This window comes from Eschscholzia californica, unplaced genomic scaffold, assembly GCF_041429995.1.
Source record: "Eschscholzia californica isolate CP2 unplaced genomic scaffold, dmEscCali1.0.p SCAF_2, whole genome shotgun sequence".
NCBI classification, from domain to species: domain Eukaryota; kingdom Viridiplantae; phylum Streptophyta; class Magnoliopsida; order Ranunculales; family Papaveraceae; genus Eschscholzia; species Eschscholzia californica.
The window spans coordinates 41,084,815-41,099,893 of NW_028238309.1; the positions used below are offsets into that span (position 1 = coordinate 41,084,815).

At 37.6% G+C, this 15,079-nt stretch overlaps 2 protein-coding genes across 2 annotated transcripts; both read left to right on the plus strand.

Annotated features, from left to right (window-relative positions):
- Positions 1–1,980: 1,980 nt before the first annotated feature.
- Positions 1,981–3,639, plus strand: LOC147557955 (uncharacterized). The gene is made up of 2 exons (XM_086658971.1): positions 1,981–2,257; positions 3,227–3,639. The coding sequence occupies exons 1-2, from the start codon at positions 1,981–1,983 to the stop codon at positions 3,637–3,639; spliced, it is 690 nt and encodes a 229-aa protein (XP_086515097.1).
- Positions 3,640–11,977: 8,338 nt separating this feature from the next.
- LOC147557956 (aquaporin PIP1-2) lies at positions 11,978–14,149 on the plus strand. Its single transcript, XM_086659503.1, has 4 exons — positions 11,978–12,545; positions 12,724–13,019; positions 13,460–13,600; positions 13,700–14,149. Exons 1-4 carry the CDS (start codon positions 12,215–12,217, stop codon positions 13,796–13,798), a joined length of 867 nt encoding a protein of 288 aa, XP_086515629.1. The 5' UTR covers positions 11,978–12,214; the 3' UTR covers positions 13,799–14,149.
- Positions 14,150–15,079: the final 930 nt, after the last annotated feature.

Below are 15,079 nucleotides of genomic sequence, written 5' to 3' on the forward strand. Positions count from 1 at the left end.
TTCTTTAAACTGCAAAAACACCTCACTCACTTAAGCAACGGAGTGTTATCTTTGTTTTATGCAGGCTTTGTCTATTTTAATTCAATCACAAACTTAGAGGGATCGGAGATCTAGATCATCATAAACTATCCAGGAAAACCACTTTCTAACATCATCAAGGGGGTGGCCCAGAAAGAGTTTCACCACCTAAGCCCTAACGTGGGAAGTCCATTTCTGTGCCCTAGGCACCTTGAACCTTGAGCTAGCCCAGAGGCAAGTGAAAAAGTGGATGCGATCTAGCTCTGGTAGAAGCTCCACTCTAGTCTCGGAGCCGTGAAGGGGAGGTCTGCAAGAGGGAACTCGTCACCTTTTAGGATTGTGAATTTGAGTCAGCTCCGCAACCTTAACCCTGATCTACTTTGAGATACAAATGAGGGATGTATGTAGGAGTATGATCAGCATCTTGAAAAGGGATTCAATCACAAGTTTGTCTTGAAACAAGATTCCATCTTTACCCTTCGATTACTTAAACATTCAATGTGCAACACTAAACTGACTTGATCGTCAGAGTGTCTTTGCAGGTACCTCCTCCCTTCCATCTCCTCACAAGCGGCAGGTAAAAAGTACAACTCGTAGGTACAAAGACGGTTTTCGGAGAGCCCCTTTCCGACATTATCAAGTTTAGTTTTTGTAATGAAGTTGAAAGAGATGTTGAAGCGAGTCAGAGAGAGAGAGATCAGTTAGAGAGAGACAACTAGGGTTCCTTTTAGAGAGAGAACGTGAAGAAAAATAAAGAGTTCGGACAAATAGGGTGAAAAGAGAAAATGACTTTTTAGATGGTATTTACCTAAACACCCGAGGGAGTTTGATGGAACTGTTAGTTGTGTTTGAATAAAATATGATATTTTGTTTTATTTTGAAATAAAATGAGCTAAAGTGAGCTTACTTTTTGGAGGGAACTTTTTTATCCACAAACAAACAAAATACCTTTTGTACTTACAACACTTATAGAATAAAGTAGAGAGCACTTTAATCCTCCTTACTAAAATAGAAATTGAAACTTTCAAACTAAATGTTTTGTCCCACATCTTTCAAAGAGAAAAACAAACTTTTTTTTATGAGGAGAAAGTTGGGTGTAAGGGGTATGGTCCCTTGGGGTTACAATAGTGCTCTCCGCAGGAGAGACCCATCACTTTTTAGAGGCACCCTTACCTTAGCCACACCAATATTTGTCACTTGCACACACCCGCTGGTCGGGTTACCGACCGGACCCGGACTCGGAGTGGTCTTGGTCTTGGTTTTGGTTTACCCGAGAAATGTCTTATTTTTCTCTGACCTTTTTCTCCCACTACTGGCTAGTTGAAACAGTCCAGTACGGAATTTTCTCTGACTTCCTCTTCCACTACTGGCTAGTTGAAATAGTCGAAGTACGTGTCTACTGGCTAGTTTTTATCCATCGTTGGATCAAAACAACCTGAAGTCGTCAGATCAGGTTTCCCCACTCTATAAATAGGGAAAACTCCTAGAAGAAAAATACACAGAAAACAAATCGTCTTCTAGCTCTCTCTCTCAACTTTTACTCTTCTCTCTATTATAGTTCTGTCAAGATGAGGAGATCAGAATTGAAGTTTGCGTCTTCAATTTCTGATAAGCAATAGTTGAATCCTAGGAGACAGCGATCATAAACTTCAAAAGCAATACCAGATTTGACGGTAGCAGGGGCGTTTAAAGTCTTCCGGAAAACGAGTCTAACTCGTGCCTCTGTTCCACCCTTATTGTTTACTATCTACTTGCAGGTTCATTATCTCCGATTGGTTCACTTACTGTTTTAGAAAAGCTCTGCAAAAAGATAAGTTGTCTTCTTTAACTTGCTGTTTTATTGCTAAATTAATTTCTGTTTTTATTAGTTGTTTTTTAATACTAATTTGCTAACAATCTGAAGACTTTAAAGTTCTCTTTTCAAAACAAAAAACCGACCAAAACATTACTGTTTTACTGAAAATGGATTTTAGGATGAGCAATGAAAAACCAGAAAAATTTGATGGCCAAAATTTCAAAAGATGGCAACAAAAGATGTTATTTTTTCTCACAACCTTGAATATCAATTTTGTTTTAATCGAACCAGCTACCATAGTTGTCAGAGAAAATGAACCTGGTAGATCTGAAGCAGTAGATGCGTGGAATAAGGCTGACTATCTATGCAGAAACTATATTCTTAACTGCTTAGATGACACCTTATATGATATCTACTGCCAGACTAAGACTGCTAAAGAATTAGGTGAGCAATACGTGGACAACCATTTTTCTTATATGGACAACTATTTTATGTGGACAACCAGAAAATTTAAATTTTTTTATATGGACAACAACTTTTAAGGGGACAACTCTATTTTTTCCATAAACCTAAACTTGGTCTTCTTCTTCTACTCCTTCTTCATCACCAACACCCACGTTTGTAGAGAGAGAAATTTTTTGAATAAACATTGATGATTATTGCATCATACTAAGGGAATCTTCATTAATCGTAAGATCCCCTAAAATTTATAAAATCTAGAAATCAATTTTTGAACATTTCAAAACCTAGAAACCATTGAAATTCAGAAGACTTTAGATCTAAGTTTTTCTCTCTCTCTTCCAGTCTGAAACTGAAAATAAAGATAGCGTGGACTTCGTCAACCCCAGCTCTCGATCGTCCACTGACCCTAGAGAGTTTACTGTTCACACCATCATCATCCATGACTGGTTTGGCGGAGTAAATTAGGGACGAAGAACAGATTGTGGTAAGTAGTTGATTGGACGGTGGAAAGGTTAATAATGGATGTCTTGTGAAACAAAATTGCAAAACAAGGGAGAGGTGTATGCAACTTTGGTAGATGATTACAAGAAAAGGATAGTGATTTAATAGAAACAAGTTTGGTAGATGGAGATCTGCTGGTTTACTTTCTGGAGTTCAAATTGCCGAGGGTTTTGCTTTTTGTGGGATATCCTCAAACCGCATAACTTATCTCCATGTTTCTCTTGGAAAAACTACTATTTATTGTTAATGTCTGGTTTGGGGTTGCTTCCTCTTGTTGGAGCTTTTGTTGTTGATTCCTATCTTGATATCGAATCTGTTAATATTTGAAGTTTTATGGAGTTGTCCCCTTATTAAACTAAAATGAACCAAGTCAAACCTATTTGACTCGCATCGGGCCCGAAAATATTTGTCCGTATATGAAAATTGATTGTCCACGTATTGGCCACCAAGAATTATGGGACTCCCTACAGGAGAAATATATTTCTGAAGATGCAGGTATAAAGAAATTCGTAGTAAGACGATTTCTGGATTACAAGATGGAAGATGAAAAATCGGTAGCAAGCCAATTTCAGGAACTCAGGCTCATTCTAACTGAAATCGGAACTGAAGGAATGGTTATAGATGAAGCTTTCCAGGTTGCTGCAGTCATTGAAAAGCTACCTCCCAGCTGGAATGAGTATAAGAAGAAACTCAAACACAAGAGGAAGGACATTGACATGCAATACCTAATTCTTCAAATCAGGGTTGAAGAAGAACATCTGAAACAGGAGAAAAATGAGGTTGCTGCTTCACTTGTATCTAAAGCTCACATGGTGGAAGAGGTAAAGAAGAAAAAATTTACCAACTCCAAACCTTCTAACTAGCGGAAGAAAGGATACACAGATGCAAACTAGATTTCAGACTCAGAAGAATCTAAATCCACGAGCAAATTTGTTTTTACACTAGCAGGAGCTACAGTTGCTTGGAAGTCATCCAAGCAAACTTGCATCGCTAGATCAACTATGGAATCAGAATTCGTCGCACTTGATAAAGCCGTTGAAGAAGCTGAATGGATACGAAGCTTTTTGGATGATATTCCAATTTGGCCTAAACCTATGCCTTCAATTCTGATTCACTGTGATTCCACAGCTACAGTAGCTAAAGCTAAAAACAATATCTACAACGGAAAGTCTAGACATATTCGCCGAAGGCATAACTCGATTAAGCAATTATTGGCTAATGGAGTAATTTCCATAGATTTTGTGAGATTTAAGGGAAACTTGGCAGATCCTTTGACGAAAGGATTATCGAGAGATGTTGTAAATATAACGTCGAGGGGGATGGGGCTAAAGCCCATATCAGAGCAAATCATCTATGAGGGACACCCAACCCTGGAATTGGAGATCCCATGACCTTGGTTCAATGGGACAACTAAGTTATAGATGATAGTTTGTAAACACTCAAAGGCGGAAACTCCTACCCATCACTATGGCAAAGAGAGTGTACCTGTTCAATGCGGGGGATGAGATCTATAACTTGGGTATACCAAGTGGGGAACAGGACACCCTTGATGGGCTCACCTATATGAGTGTGGAAGTGGGGCCGCTTCCTATGAGAATTGGGCTATTCTCTAGAGCACTCATGAATACTAGGGTACGCTCATGGCGGATAACGAGCACAACCGAATGATCTTGACAGAAATCAGAGGACTTATGTGTAAGGTTTGTTGATCGAGTCTACAAAACAAAAGTTCAGTTCAAGAACATCATATTCACTGAATGACTAGTAGTCCCAACGAACCATCACAAAAGCAAAGGTTCAAGTCATAACGACACCTTCGCTGATACACAATGCCTTATACTCTTATCTTCTATTCAGCTCTCCTAATTTTATTCATGTGGGGGATTGTTAGTTGTGTTTGAATAAAATATGATATTTTAGTTTTAATTTTGAAATAAATGAGTTAAAGCGAACTTACTTTTTTGAGGAAAAATTTTGGAGGGAACTTTTTTATCCACAAACAAACAAAATACCTTTTGTACTTACAACACTTAAAGAATAAAGTAGAGAGCACTTAAATCCTCCTTACTAAAATAGAAATAGAAACTTTCAAACTAATTAAATGTTTTGTCCCACATCTTTCAAAGAGAAATCTAAGGAGAAAGTTGGGTGTAAGGGATGTGGCCCCTTGGGGTTAAAATAGTGCTCTCTAGAGGAGAGACCCATCACTTTTTAGAGGCACCCTTACCTTAGGCACACCAATATTTCTCACTTGCACACACCCGCGGGTCGGGTCAGTGACCCGACCCGAACTCGGACTCCTTGGTCTTGGTCTACCAGAAATGCCTTATTTTTCTCTGACATTTTCATCCCACTACTGGCTAGTGGAAACAGTCCAGTACGAAATTTCCTCTGACTTCCTCTTCCACTACTGCCTAGTGGAAATAGTCCAATTACTTGTGTACTGGCTAGTTTTTATTCACCGTTGGATGAAAACAACCTGAAGTCGTCAGATCAGGTTTCCCCACTCTATAAATAGGAAAAACTCCCAGAGGAAAAATACACGGAAAACAAATCGTCTTCTATCTTTCTCTCAGCTTTTACTCTTCTCTCTATTACAGTTCTGTCAAGATCAGGAGATCAGAATTGTAGTTTGCTTTTTCAATTTCTAATAAGGAATAGTTGAATCCTAGGGACTACGTTCATTAACTGCAAAAGCAACACCAGAATCGGGTAGCAGGGGCGTTTAAAATCTTCAGGAAAGCTATTCTAACTCGTGCCTCCGTTCCACCCTTACTGTTTACTATCTACTTGCAGGTTCATTATCTCCGATTGGTTCACTTACTGTTTTAGAAAAGCTTTGCAAAAAAGATAAGTTGTCTTCTTTGACTTGTTGTTTTATTGCTAACTTAATTTCTGTTTTTATTAGTTGGTTTTTAATACTCCCTCCGTCCCAAATTAAGAGTCCACTATTCCTTTTTTGGGTGTCCCAAATTAAGAGTCTCATTCCTAATATATCATATAAAATCTCTTACTTTTCCATGAATACCCTTTTTTTTATATCTTTAATGTGTGGTGCATTAATTAAGTTAATTAAGATATCTGATATTTTTCAATACAAATGTTAGGTTTTCTTTGTAATCTTTCAATTACTTCAAGCAAAGTTACATGTATTTCTAGAATGGAAATTATAATCCTTGAATTACTTCACGAAAAGTTGTCAAATAAATAAGAATAAACTTGAAAGAAGAAAAAAAACATAAAAATAAGTTGTATTACCGACATGAGACTCTTAATTTGGGGAGGAGGGAGTACTATTTTGCTACCATGAACTTGTTTAACCAAAGGGGTGCAGGAGCAGGAGCAGGAGCAGGACCAGGACCAAATCACTTGGTGATTAAATCGTGTTTAATTATGAGAAATATATTGTGACATTATGACAGAAAAACCATGCTTGCAAATAATCAAGACAAAAGAAGAGGAAGGCACAGCTGTAATGAGAGCCCACAAGCCATGTTACCTTAGATTCATTTTCTGCAAAGAAAAAATCAAAGAAGATCATAAAGAATAATATTATGACCCCACATTAATAGGGTTATTGAAAAAACGACAATGGCGAGGTTCTATTCAATTGGACATTCCTTTCATCACTATGATAATACCTCTTGATGTTCTACTGTCCCAAAACTATAACTATAGTCTTAGAAGAACATTCTCAATTTAGAGGAAGAGGAGCTTCACTTGTTGTTGTTCTCATGTTTTTCTCCAACTAAGGCACATACTTCTTAAATTGTAATAGGTTGTATTATATCTTTGGTTTTTGAATTTAACCCTTTTTTTTCTCTTTGTTGAAAATTGGATTTAACCCTTTTGATATATTTTAATTCTTTATTATATTACAAAGTACAAACCTACTCCTATCTTAATATCTAATAATGTTGTCTATCTATTTTATTATCTTAATCCCATTACAAAAGACAAAGAAAATCTTTCTTATTTGTACATCCTGTTACGATAATTAACAACTAAGTAAGAAAGAGAACCGACTATTATATAATACTTCATTATCTTCGACGTATCTTTTCTTTTAATTATTGAGTGTAAGAAAACCAGAGTTTATAAAACAAATTTTAATTGGGTAATAATATGTTTATCTCTTCACTTTATAAAATTGAAATTTACCTTCACAAGTTGCATTGTAATATATTATTTTCAACCGCTTCAAACAAATGTTTAAAAAAAACAAAAGAGCAGCTTCAAACAAATGAACAACTACTTATTATTCAATCTTTCAACAAAAAAAAAAAACTACTTATTATTCAACATTTAGGTGTTTTTTTCCTAAATTCAGATCTGAAATCTGAATTGGCCATAATTCAAATTTTAGATGTTTGTTTTTTATTTTTTTTAAAAAAACTGAAAAAATGTCTGAATGGACTAGTCATCTGAATGGGCTGAATAACAACCTACTTTTTTCAGACTTCAAAACAAGTCTGAAAACTAAGGTCACCTGCTGAAATGTAATAAATGACAAATTTGTCCTTCACTAAATGTGAAAATTAAAATTTCATTAACCCATTTTGATCGAACCACCCTCTTCTCTTCTCCTTCTCGTATTCTTGCTTAAATGGAAACTAGGGTTTCTGACTCGTCTCGCCATCTTATTCTTTCACCTGAAAACCTATGGTTTCTCTTCTTCTTCTCGTCACCATCTTCCACTGGAAAAAAATCCTAGAGTGTAGATCAATGTTTATGCTTCTTGCGAAACTCTACTTTGAAGATTTATATCAATGAAGAAAAAGAGGATGAGATTTAATTTCTGAAAGTTAAAATGGACTGTGAGTTGGAAGTAGACAGACAGGAAGGGTGAAAGTAGACGGTGAAGTTAGAGATGATAAGATTTCTGGTTATGGGTAGGTAAGAATCCACCTTCAGTTGTTGCTACTGTGTTTTGCCCCAAAATCCTTCGTCTCTACATTTGATGTTATAGTCTTTTACTCGCTTTCTCTCTCTAAATCACTTGTCTTCGTTTATCTCACAAAGCTTTTCCACTATAATTTGTATGGAATTAGGGATATTTCTGTTTACTGTTAGAGAGAGAAAACGGAGAAATCTCGTCGAATCTTTATTTACTGTTAGAGGGAGAGAGAGAGAGAGAGAGAGAGAGAGAGAGAGAGAGAGAGTGAGGGACTGTGAGAGAGAGATACTGAGACTGAGAGAGTGAGAAAGGGTTCAGTCGCCGGATCTTCGACATAGATAGACGTTCGTCGGGGAGACTGATAGAGAAAGTTTGAGATAGAGAGAGATGGTGGTTGAGACAGATGGAGAGAAGAGTTTAGGGTGTCTATCTGTTAAGAAGAGAATAAATAATTTAGGGTTTTCTGAAATTAGATTTTTTTAATCTAAAATGTCCACATGGGGTATAAATGTCAAAATTTAAATTCAGACAAAGTGAGTTAGATTTAAAAAACAAACATCTAACTTGTACAAATATTCAGCCATTTCATATTCAACCAATTCAATTCAGCCAATTCAGATTCAGACACAAATAAAAAACAAACAGTACCTTAGTTTAAACACAAGAAGTTAGAACTAAATAACTTTAATTTCCTTTTATTAGATAAAACATTTTATACTAACTAACAATATTTATCTGAACAAAATCAAGGTAATAAAAAATTAGATAATACAGAGGACGCTCCTAAAAATTATATACAATTATTTAGGAAGCCAAACATAATTAAGAAGAATAATAAGTATTGAGGGGATCAACGGTTCTGTTCTAGCACTTCCGAAGGAAATTCAAGGATTCAAATGTTTTAACTTTTGTCAATATTTGATAGCCCAGGTGGTGGATAATGTTGACTTAAACTTCCCTGGAAGTCCCACGTTCGATTTTCAGAGGAGGTGAATTCCATGGTTTATTGAACTTGGGTTGGTGGGCTTTAGGTCATAGTTTAGTTGGGTTATAGGCCCGTTCCAGGACAAATAACCCGATTGTTCAGGAATAAGACCGGAGGATAAATATCTTGTCAAAGACATACGCTCAACTCAACCAGAAAGTTACTGCGTTGTAAGTGTTTGAATTAGGCGATGCTTATCACATCTTTGATGTATTATACCATTTCGTAGTCAATTTCCAAAAAAGAAAAAAGAAAATGTTTCATTTTCTCCTTTTATATAAAAGAAAAGGGGTCTCAAGGCTATCCTCAAAAGTTTTATAGTACTTACAATATTTTTACCGTATCTAATGCATCTAATTACATTCTCAACAAAAAAATAATGCATCTAATTACATAGTACAATCTTAGAGGATAAATTGGGCTAAAGTCGAACTCAGGACCTCTAATACGTAAGAGACAACACAAAGGCTCGTACTAAAGGCCCCTTTACCAAATGGTCATTTCTCACCCTTTTGCCAAACGGTCAGTATTAGATTATCTCAAATGCAAGACTCAAATTAAAAAATTTAAGTGCCGCCTAATGTCTTTTACTATACTATTTCCAATATAAAACTCATTTTGGGTCTTAAGATGATGTAGGAGCATTTGATTCTAAGATGTCTCCAGAAGACAATCAATATTTGAGTTTTCTTTGGGGGATTTAAATTGTCCCCTCAATATTAAAACAAAAATACCTATCTAAGTAATTACACTTAAGTAATTTTAAAGTATTTAAGCGTTGTATTGGAGATGTCTTTGGATTGAGGATCTCAATAGTACCATTTAGAGTGTCTCCAATGCAAGACTCAAATAAAAAAACTCTGTGTGCCCTCATAGTTTTTTTTTTTTCAAAAAACACTCTCCAATTCAAAATTAATTTGAGTCTTAAAATGATGTGACGTCATATAATTCTAAGTTGTCTCAAGAAGAAACTCAATATTTGAGATTTCTCTTAACGATCTCAATTGTCTACTTAATATTAAAAGCAAACCACATATCCAAGAAATGACACCCGCGTAACTTTTAAATTTTAGAGTATCACACGAGATGTTGTTGATGTCAAAATTTGCCCTTCTAGTTTTAGTCAAAGTAGTGAGATCGTGATGTTGAATCCCGTTTTGAATGATGAGACTGCTTCATTATTTCCTGCTTTTGCTTCATTCGATCTGGGAGGAATACCTACAAGGAGATTAGAAATATCTCCGGAGCTTAAGACAGTTACCCTTACAGTTTAAAATATTGAGTATTGAGTGAACCGTGGAGTTCGATATATGTTTGTATGAACGTAAGAGCGTACCTTCTTCAAGGGTGAGTTGATTATCTTTCACAGGTTGCTTTAATCAACTGCAGAGAGGCGGTGATGATGAGGCGGTTGAAATCCATGTCGCGCATGATTGAAACTACTATTTCTTAGTCTGAAGATATTATAGGTTCCCTTTGGGTTCTCCAGTATTTTTGACATCTAAATTTTCCTTATTCAAGGATTCTCGATAGAATATGTTTTCGAGTTGATAGATCTTTTAGGAAATGATTCCTCTTTCAAAGACTCTTCAAATCCAAGTTTAATAAATACTTAAGATCCTCATTGGCTGGGATCTTTGATTAGATTCGGGACTAAGTCGGTGAGATTCGACACTATTCTACCCCTCCTCCAATGTTTCAGGATTGAGGTATCGACCATGTTGACGTGGATCTCCTAGTATTCTCGTAAATTCTAAGACAGACCTGGTTGTATTTGAGTCTGGACAGGGTTTAAGCCGTCTATAGCGATTTTCCGGACCTCCAATTCTAAGTTTGAGTGGCAGACCTCCTTCGAATTCGACCTTCTTGTTCACTTGATGGGGGTGGGCACGTTAAATTTTTTTATCATTTCTTAACTTATTGACGTCAGTCAACTGATGACCAGTTTTTATATCATGAAATATGTCTTTTGAATTAATAGTATGTTCCGAGAAACATTATTTCAATTGGGACTTCAAATAGATAATAGTTTTGTATTAGGTTGGCTCTTAGGGATAAGGGTGCTTCTAAAGGCACCTGGCCAAACAGCTGTTAGCATCCAGAAATATTGTTGACTCAAGTCAATGGTTTTTGACCCGAGGTCTCTATAAGCACCGGTTTTTAATGTGGGTGACGTTCACCTTCGTTTACTTCTTCCATCTTCTTCTTCCAACAAAAAAGAAATCCTAATCAATTCTTCTTCCAAAACAAAACCCTAGAAAAGAGTGCAACATTCTCCGGCGACGGCAACGTCTCCGACACCTACCGGCGACTATTCTTTTATTCGAAACAATCATACGCGGATACGTGATGCACAAACAATAAATAATCAAAATATGTCTTCCTACTCTAAATTAATGAAGGAAAAATTGGACGTATCGCTACAAAAAAGGTCATTCAAATAATGAAGGAAAAATGATGAGAAAAATAAAGAAAGAAAAATATGAAAGATTAAAAAAAAAATAACCCCAGGTCCCGGATCAGGGAATCCGGGGCCTTTCAGTCGGAAACGGATTACCCAGTCCGTCACGGACTAGAAGCTGAGTCCGTTTCTTTGTACTAACCCACGGATTAGCTGATCCGTGACTAAGAAGACACGGACGGACTGGACCAGTCCGTCCGAGTCGTTTCAGCAGCTTAGGTATAGATCTAGGGCAGTTTGTTTGGACATCAAACACACACACACAAATGGCTCTAAATATGTTCGAAATGATATAATACAACAATCTAAACATGTTACAACACACTATTAACATCCCCAATCAATCAAACAACAAATTTATTCAAAAAAATTAAAAAAGTTAGGGTTTTTGAACCAACCTTGAAGGAGCAATTGTAGCTTGATTTCAACTTCGTCTCCACCAAATGATGCTTGATTCTAAGACTTAGAGAGTCGAATGACTTATTCTCAGCAAAATTTGAGGGAGATTCGTGAGGCTATGAGCGATTTGGTGAGGGTAGAATTCGGTTTTTTAAGAGCATAGAGAGAGAAAGTTTCAAATTCCCAATTTTGGATGGATTTTGTGAGAGATAGATGGAGGGGTTAGGGTCAACAGATAAAGGACCGGTGCCTACATAGTTGATTGGTGCTAACAGAGAATAGAGCGGTTGGGCCTGGTGCTAACAGAGATGGATGCTAACAGCTGTTTGGTCAGGTGCCTTTAGAAGCACCCAAGGGATAAATACTTGGAACTTTTACACAATTATGAAGGGTAAAAAGGTCATTTTTGAGTGGTGAAGAGGGTGACGCCGTTAAAGGTCGGTGCCACGAGACAAAGACATCGAAGCGAGAGAGACGTAACACTGTATAATGAACCTATCATCAAAACGAAGAAAACAGTAAATAACAGGTGGTGGGACCCACCACTACTCTCCTACTCTTGACTTGCAGAGCTATAAATCGTCACACCAATGAATGAACGAAACACTATCTCCACCACAAATCCTCCTCACAGAGCTTAGAAATTCAGAAGAGCAAGAAAGATACTACTAAGCTTTTCAATTTTAGAGAGAGAAAATGGAAGGTAAAGAAGAAGATGTAAAATTGGGAGCTAACAAGTTCTCAGAGAGACAACCCATTGGAACATCAGCTCAAACAGAAGACAAGGACTACAAAGAACCACCTCCGGCTCCTTTTTTCGAGCCTGGTGAGCTCTCATCATGGTCTTTTTACAGAGCTGGTATTGCAGAATTCATTGCTACTTTTCTCTTTCTTTATATCTCCATCTTGACTGTCATGGGAGTTGTTAGATCCCCAACCAAGTGTGGTACTGTGGGTATTCAAGGAATTGCTTGGGCTTTTGGTGGTATGATCTTTGCCCTTGTCTACTGTACTGCCGGAATCTCAGGTACTAATTTGTCTCTTACCCTCTCTCTCTCTCTCTACACTCTCTCTCTCTCTCTCTCTCTCTCTCTCTCTCTCTCTCTCTCTCTCTCTCTCTCTCTCTCTCTCTCTCTCTCTCTCTCTCTGTTTCTTTCTCTGTTTCTTTCTCTGTTTTTCTCACTGACCCTTTCAATTTCTTGCAGGAGGACACATAAACCCGGCTGTGACTTTTGGGTTATTTTTGGCAAGGAAATTGTCCCTAACTAGGGCAGTTTTCTACATGGTGATGCAGTGTCTTGGTGCAATTTGTGGTGCCGGAGTCGTTAAAGGATTCCAGCCAAAACAGTATCAGATGCTCGGCGGAGGTGCTAACGTCGTCAACCCTGGTTACACCAAGGGTGATGGACTTGGTGCGGAAATCGTCGGTACTTTCGTCCTTGTCTACACCGTCTTCTCCGCCACTGACGCCAAACGTAGTGCCAGAGACTCCCATGTTCCTGTAAGTACTTCTACTAATTTTGGGTATCTGTTGGGGTTGGAATAAAGCCCCAGAAGTCCATCTTGTTCACCCTGAGTCTCAAAGGAAAAGCCAAAGGTGGGTTGTGGCTGTTTAGCCCTAAGCCTGAGCCGAAGGTAGTGGTCGTCGAGCCAGACCCGTACACCGAACTGTCTATGGACCACAAAGCTTAGAAGTAGGTAGTAGTTGCTGGGCCGACCCCGGAAGTAAATACCGGTTGTCGTGCTGGAACCTTAGCTCGAAGTGTCTATGGACACCCGAAGCCTAGAGGTTGATGGTAGTTGTCGAGCTCAACGGAACCCCCAAAAATGGCTAGATCTGAAATGGGTGTACGTTACGGCTACCGAGTTGACCCGTCCTAGTCACGAGTCAAATATGATAACTCAACCACTAATCCATGTATTTTGAATGGGTTGATGCAGATTTTGGCACCTCTACCAATTGGGTTTGCAGTTTTCTTGGTTCATCTTGCAACTATTCCAATTACCGGAACCGGAATCAACCCAGCAAGGAGTCTTGGTGCAGCCATCATCTTCAACAACAAGCATGCTTGGGCTGATCATGTAATTAATCAAGTCTTTCTTAATTTTAATTTATTTTAGTTTAATCAATTGATTTGTTGATAAATACTAACTAATTAAAATTTTGTGTGTGAATTACAGTGGGTATTCTGGGTAGGACCATTCATTGGGGCAGCTTTGGCAGCCATGTATCATGTGATTGTTATCAGGGCCATCCCATTCAAATCATCCAGGGCGTAAACATCATCATCACACCATCATCAACAACGTACAAGATTATCGCTGATGGCTCGATATTTCTAAATCCAACATAATATCGGTCCTCTTCCGTTCATGAATTTGGTTTCTCGGATTTCCTATTTTTCCCTTATTGTCTTTTTATTTCATGTTTTATTTGGTTAATTATGGTATTATGTATTAGTATGTATGATATGTATGTGTGTGGATGATGTAACATGTATGATTGAACCCCTTAACCACTCCTTGTGTTGTCAAAATTGTACAGATGGGATTGGACAGTGATTTGAGGGTAATTTCACTTTATGTTGTTTTGGAATAATTGCAATAATACAAGGGTTATTTTTCTCTTCACTGGGTGTTTTTGTTGGAAAATGAATTGGGGACTCCCAAGGATACTCCCCAAGTGTACTCCCCCTCACAATGACAAGGTCATTTTGGTATTTTTACAGTGACAAACACTGTGAAAATATCAAAATGGTCTTGTCATTGTGAAGGGGAGTACACTTGGGGAGTATCCTATGGAGTCCCTCTATCACCATTGGTTTTTGTTTTGGGCAATGTTGAAAGTGTCTGCCAAAACTGCTATTAACAAACAGGGTTATTGTCAGGCGGCCCAAAATAAGAAATTATAATATTGTATAGGTTGTTGTTTTTCTTCACAAGCTAGCACCTAATCCTAACCCCTAAGAGAACTCCTTTTACGCTGTCAACCCTTCATTCTTTTCAAGCACCCAGACTCATCTTTCTCTCTAACCAACCAATCTCTTCGACTCATCTTCTCTCATAGATTCAACCTCTCTTGCTCACATTCTCTCTTCTAAGATAAACCCAACCAATGATCTATTTACTTAAAGCAATTGGACAAGAAAGACTTTAAATACAACCTCCATTGTTCCTGTGGAGGTTGGTTTCAAAAGCCCTAACTTATATAATTTTTTTTTCTTAATTCGTTGTTTGGATATTTAGGAAGTGAACAAATCACTATAACGGTTTAGCATGAATTTTTTGTTCGAGTTGACTTGAAGTACTTTTTAGTGATCAACGATGAGAAACAAAATTTGCGCTCAAAATATGTCGAGCTGGCTGGTCCAGTCTGGCTATCACTGATACAGAACGGATTGATCACTCCGTTACCTAGGACCCCTTTACAGATTGACTTATCCGTGACAAAAAACCTTGAGGACTTATACATATGCTCACAGATTGACCAGTGCGTGAGTAGGTATGGGCATTCTGTAGCAATTGTCATTCACAAGATAAACCGTTCTTTTTCACTTGCAA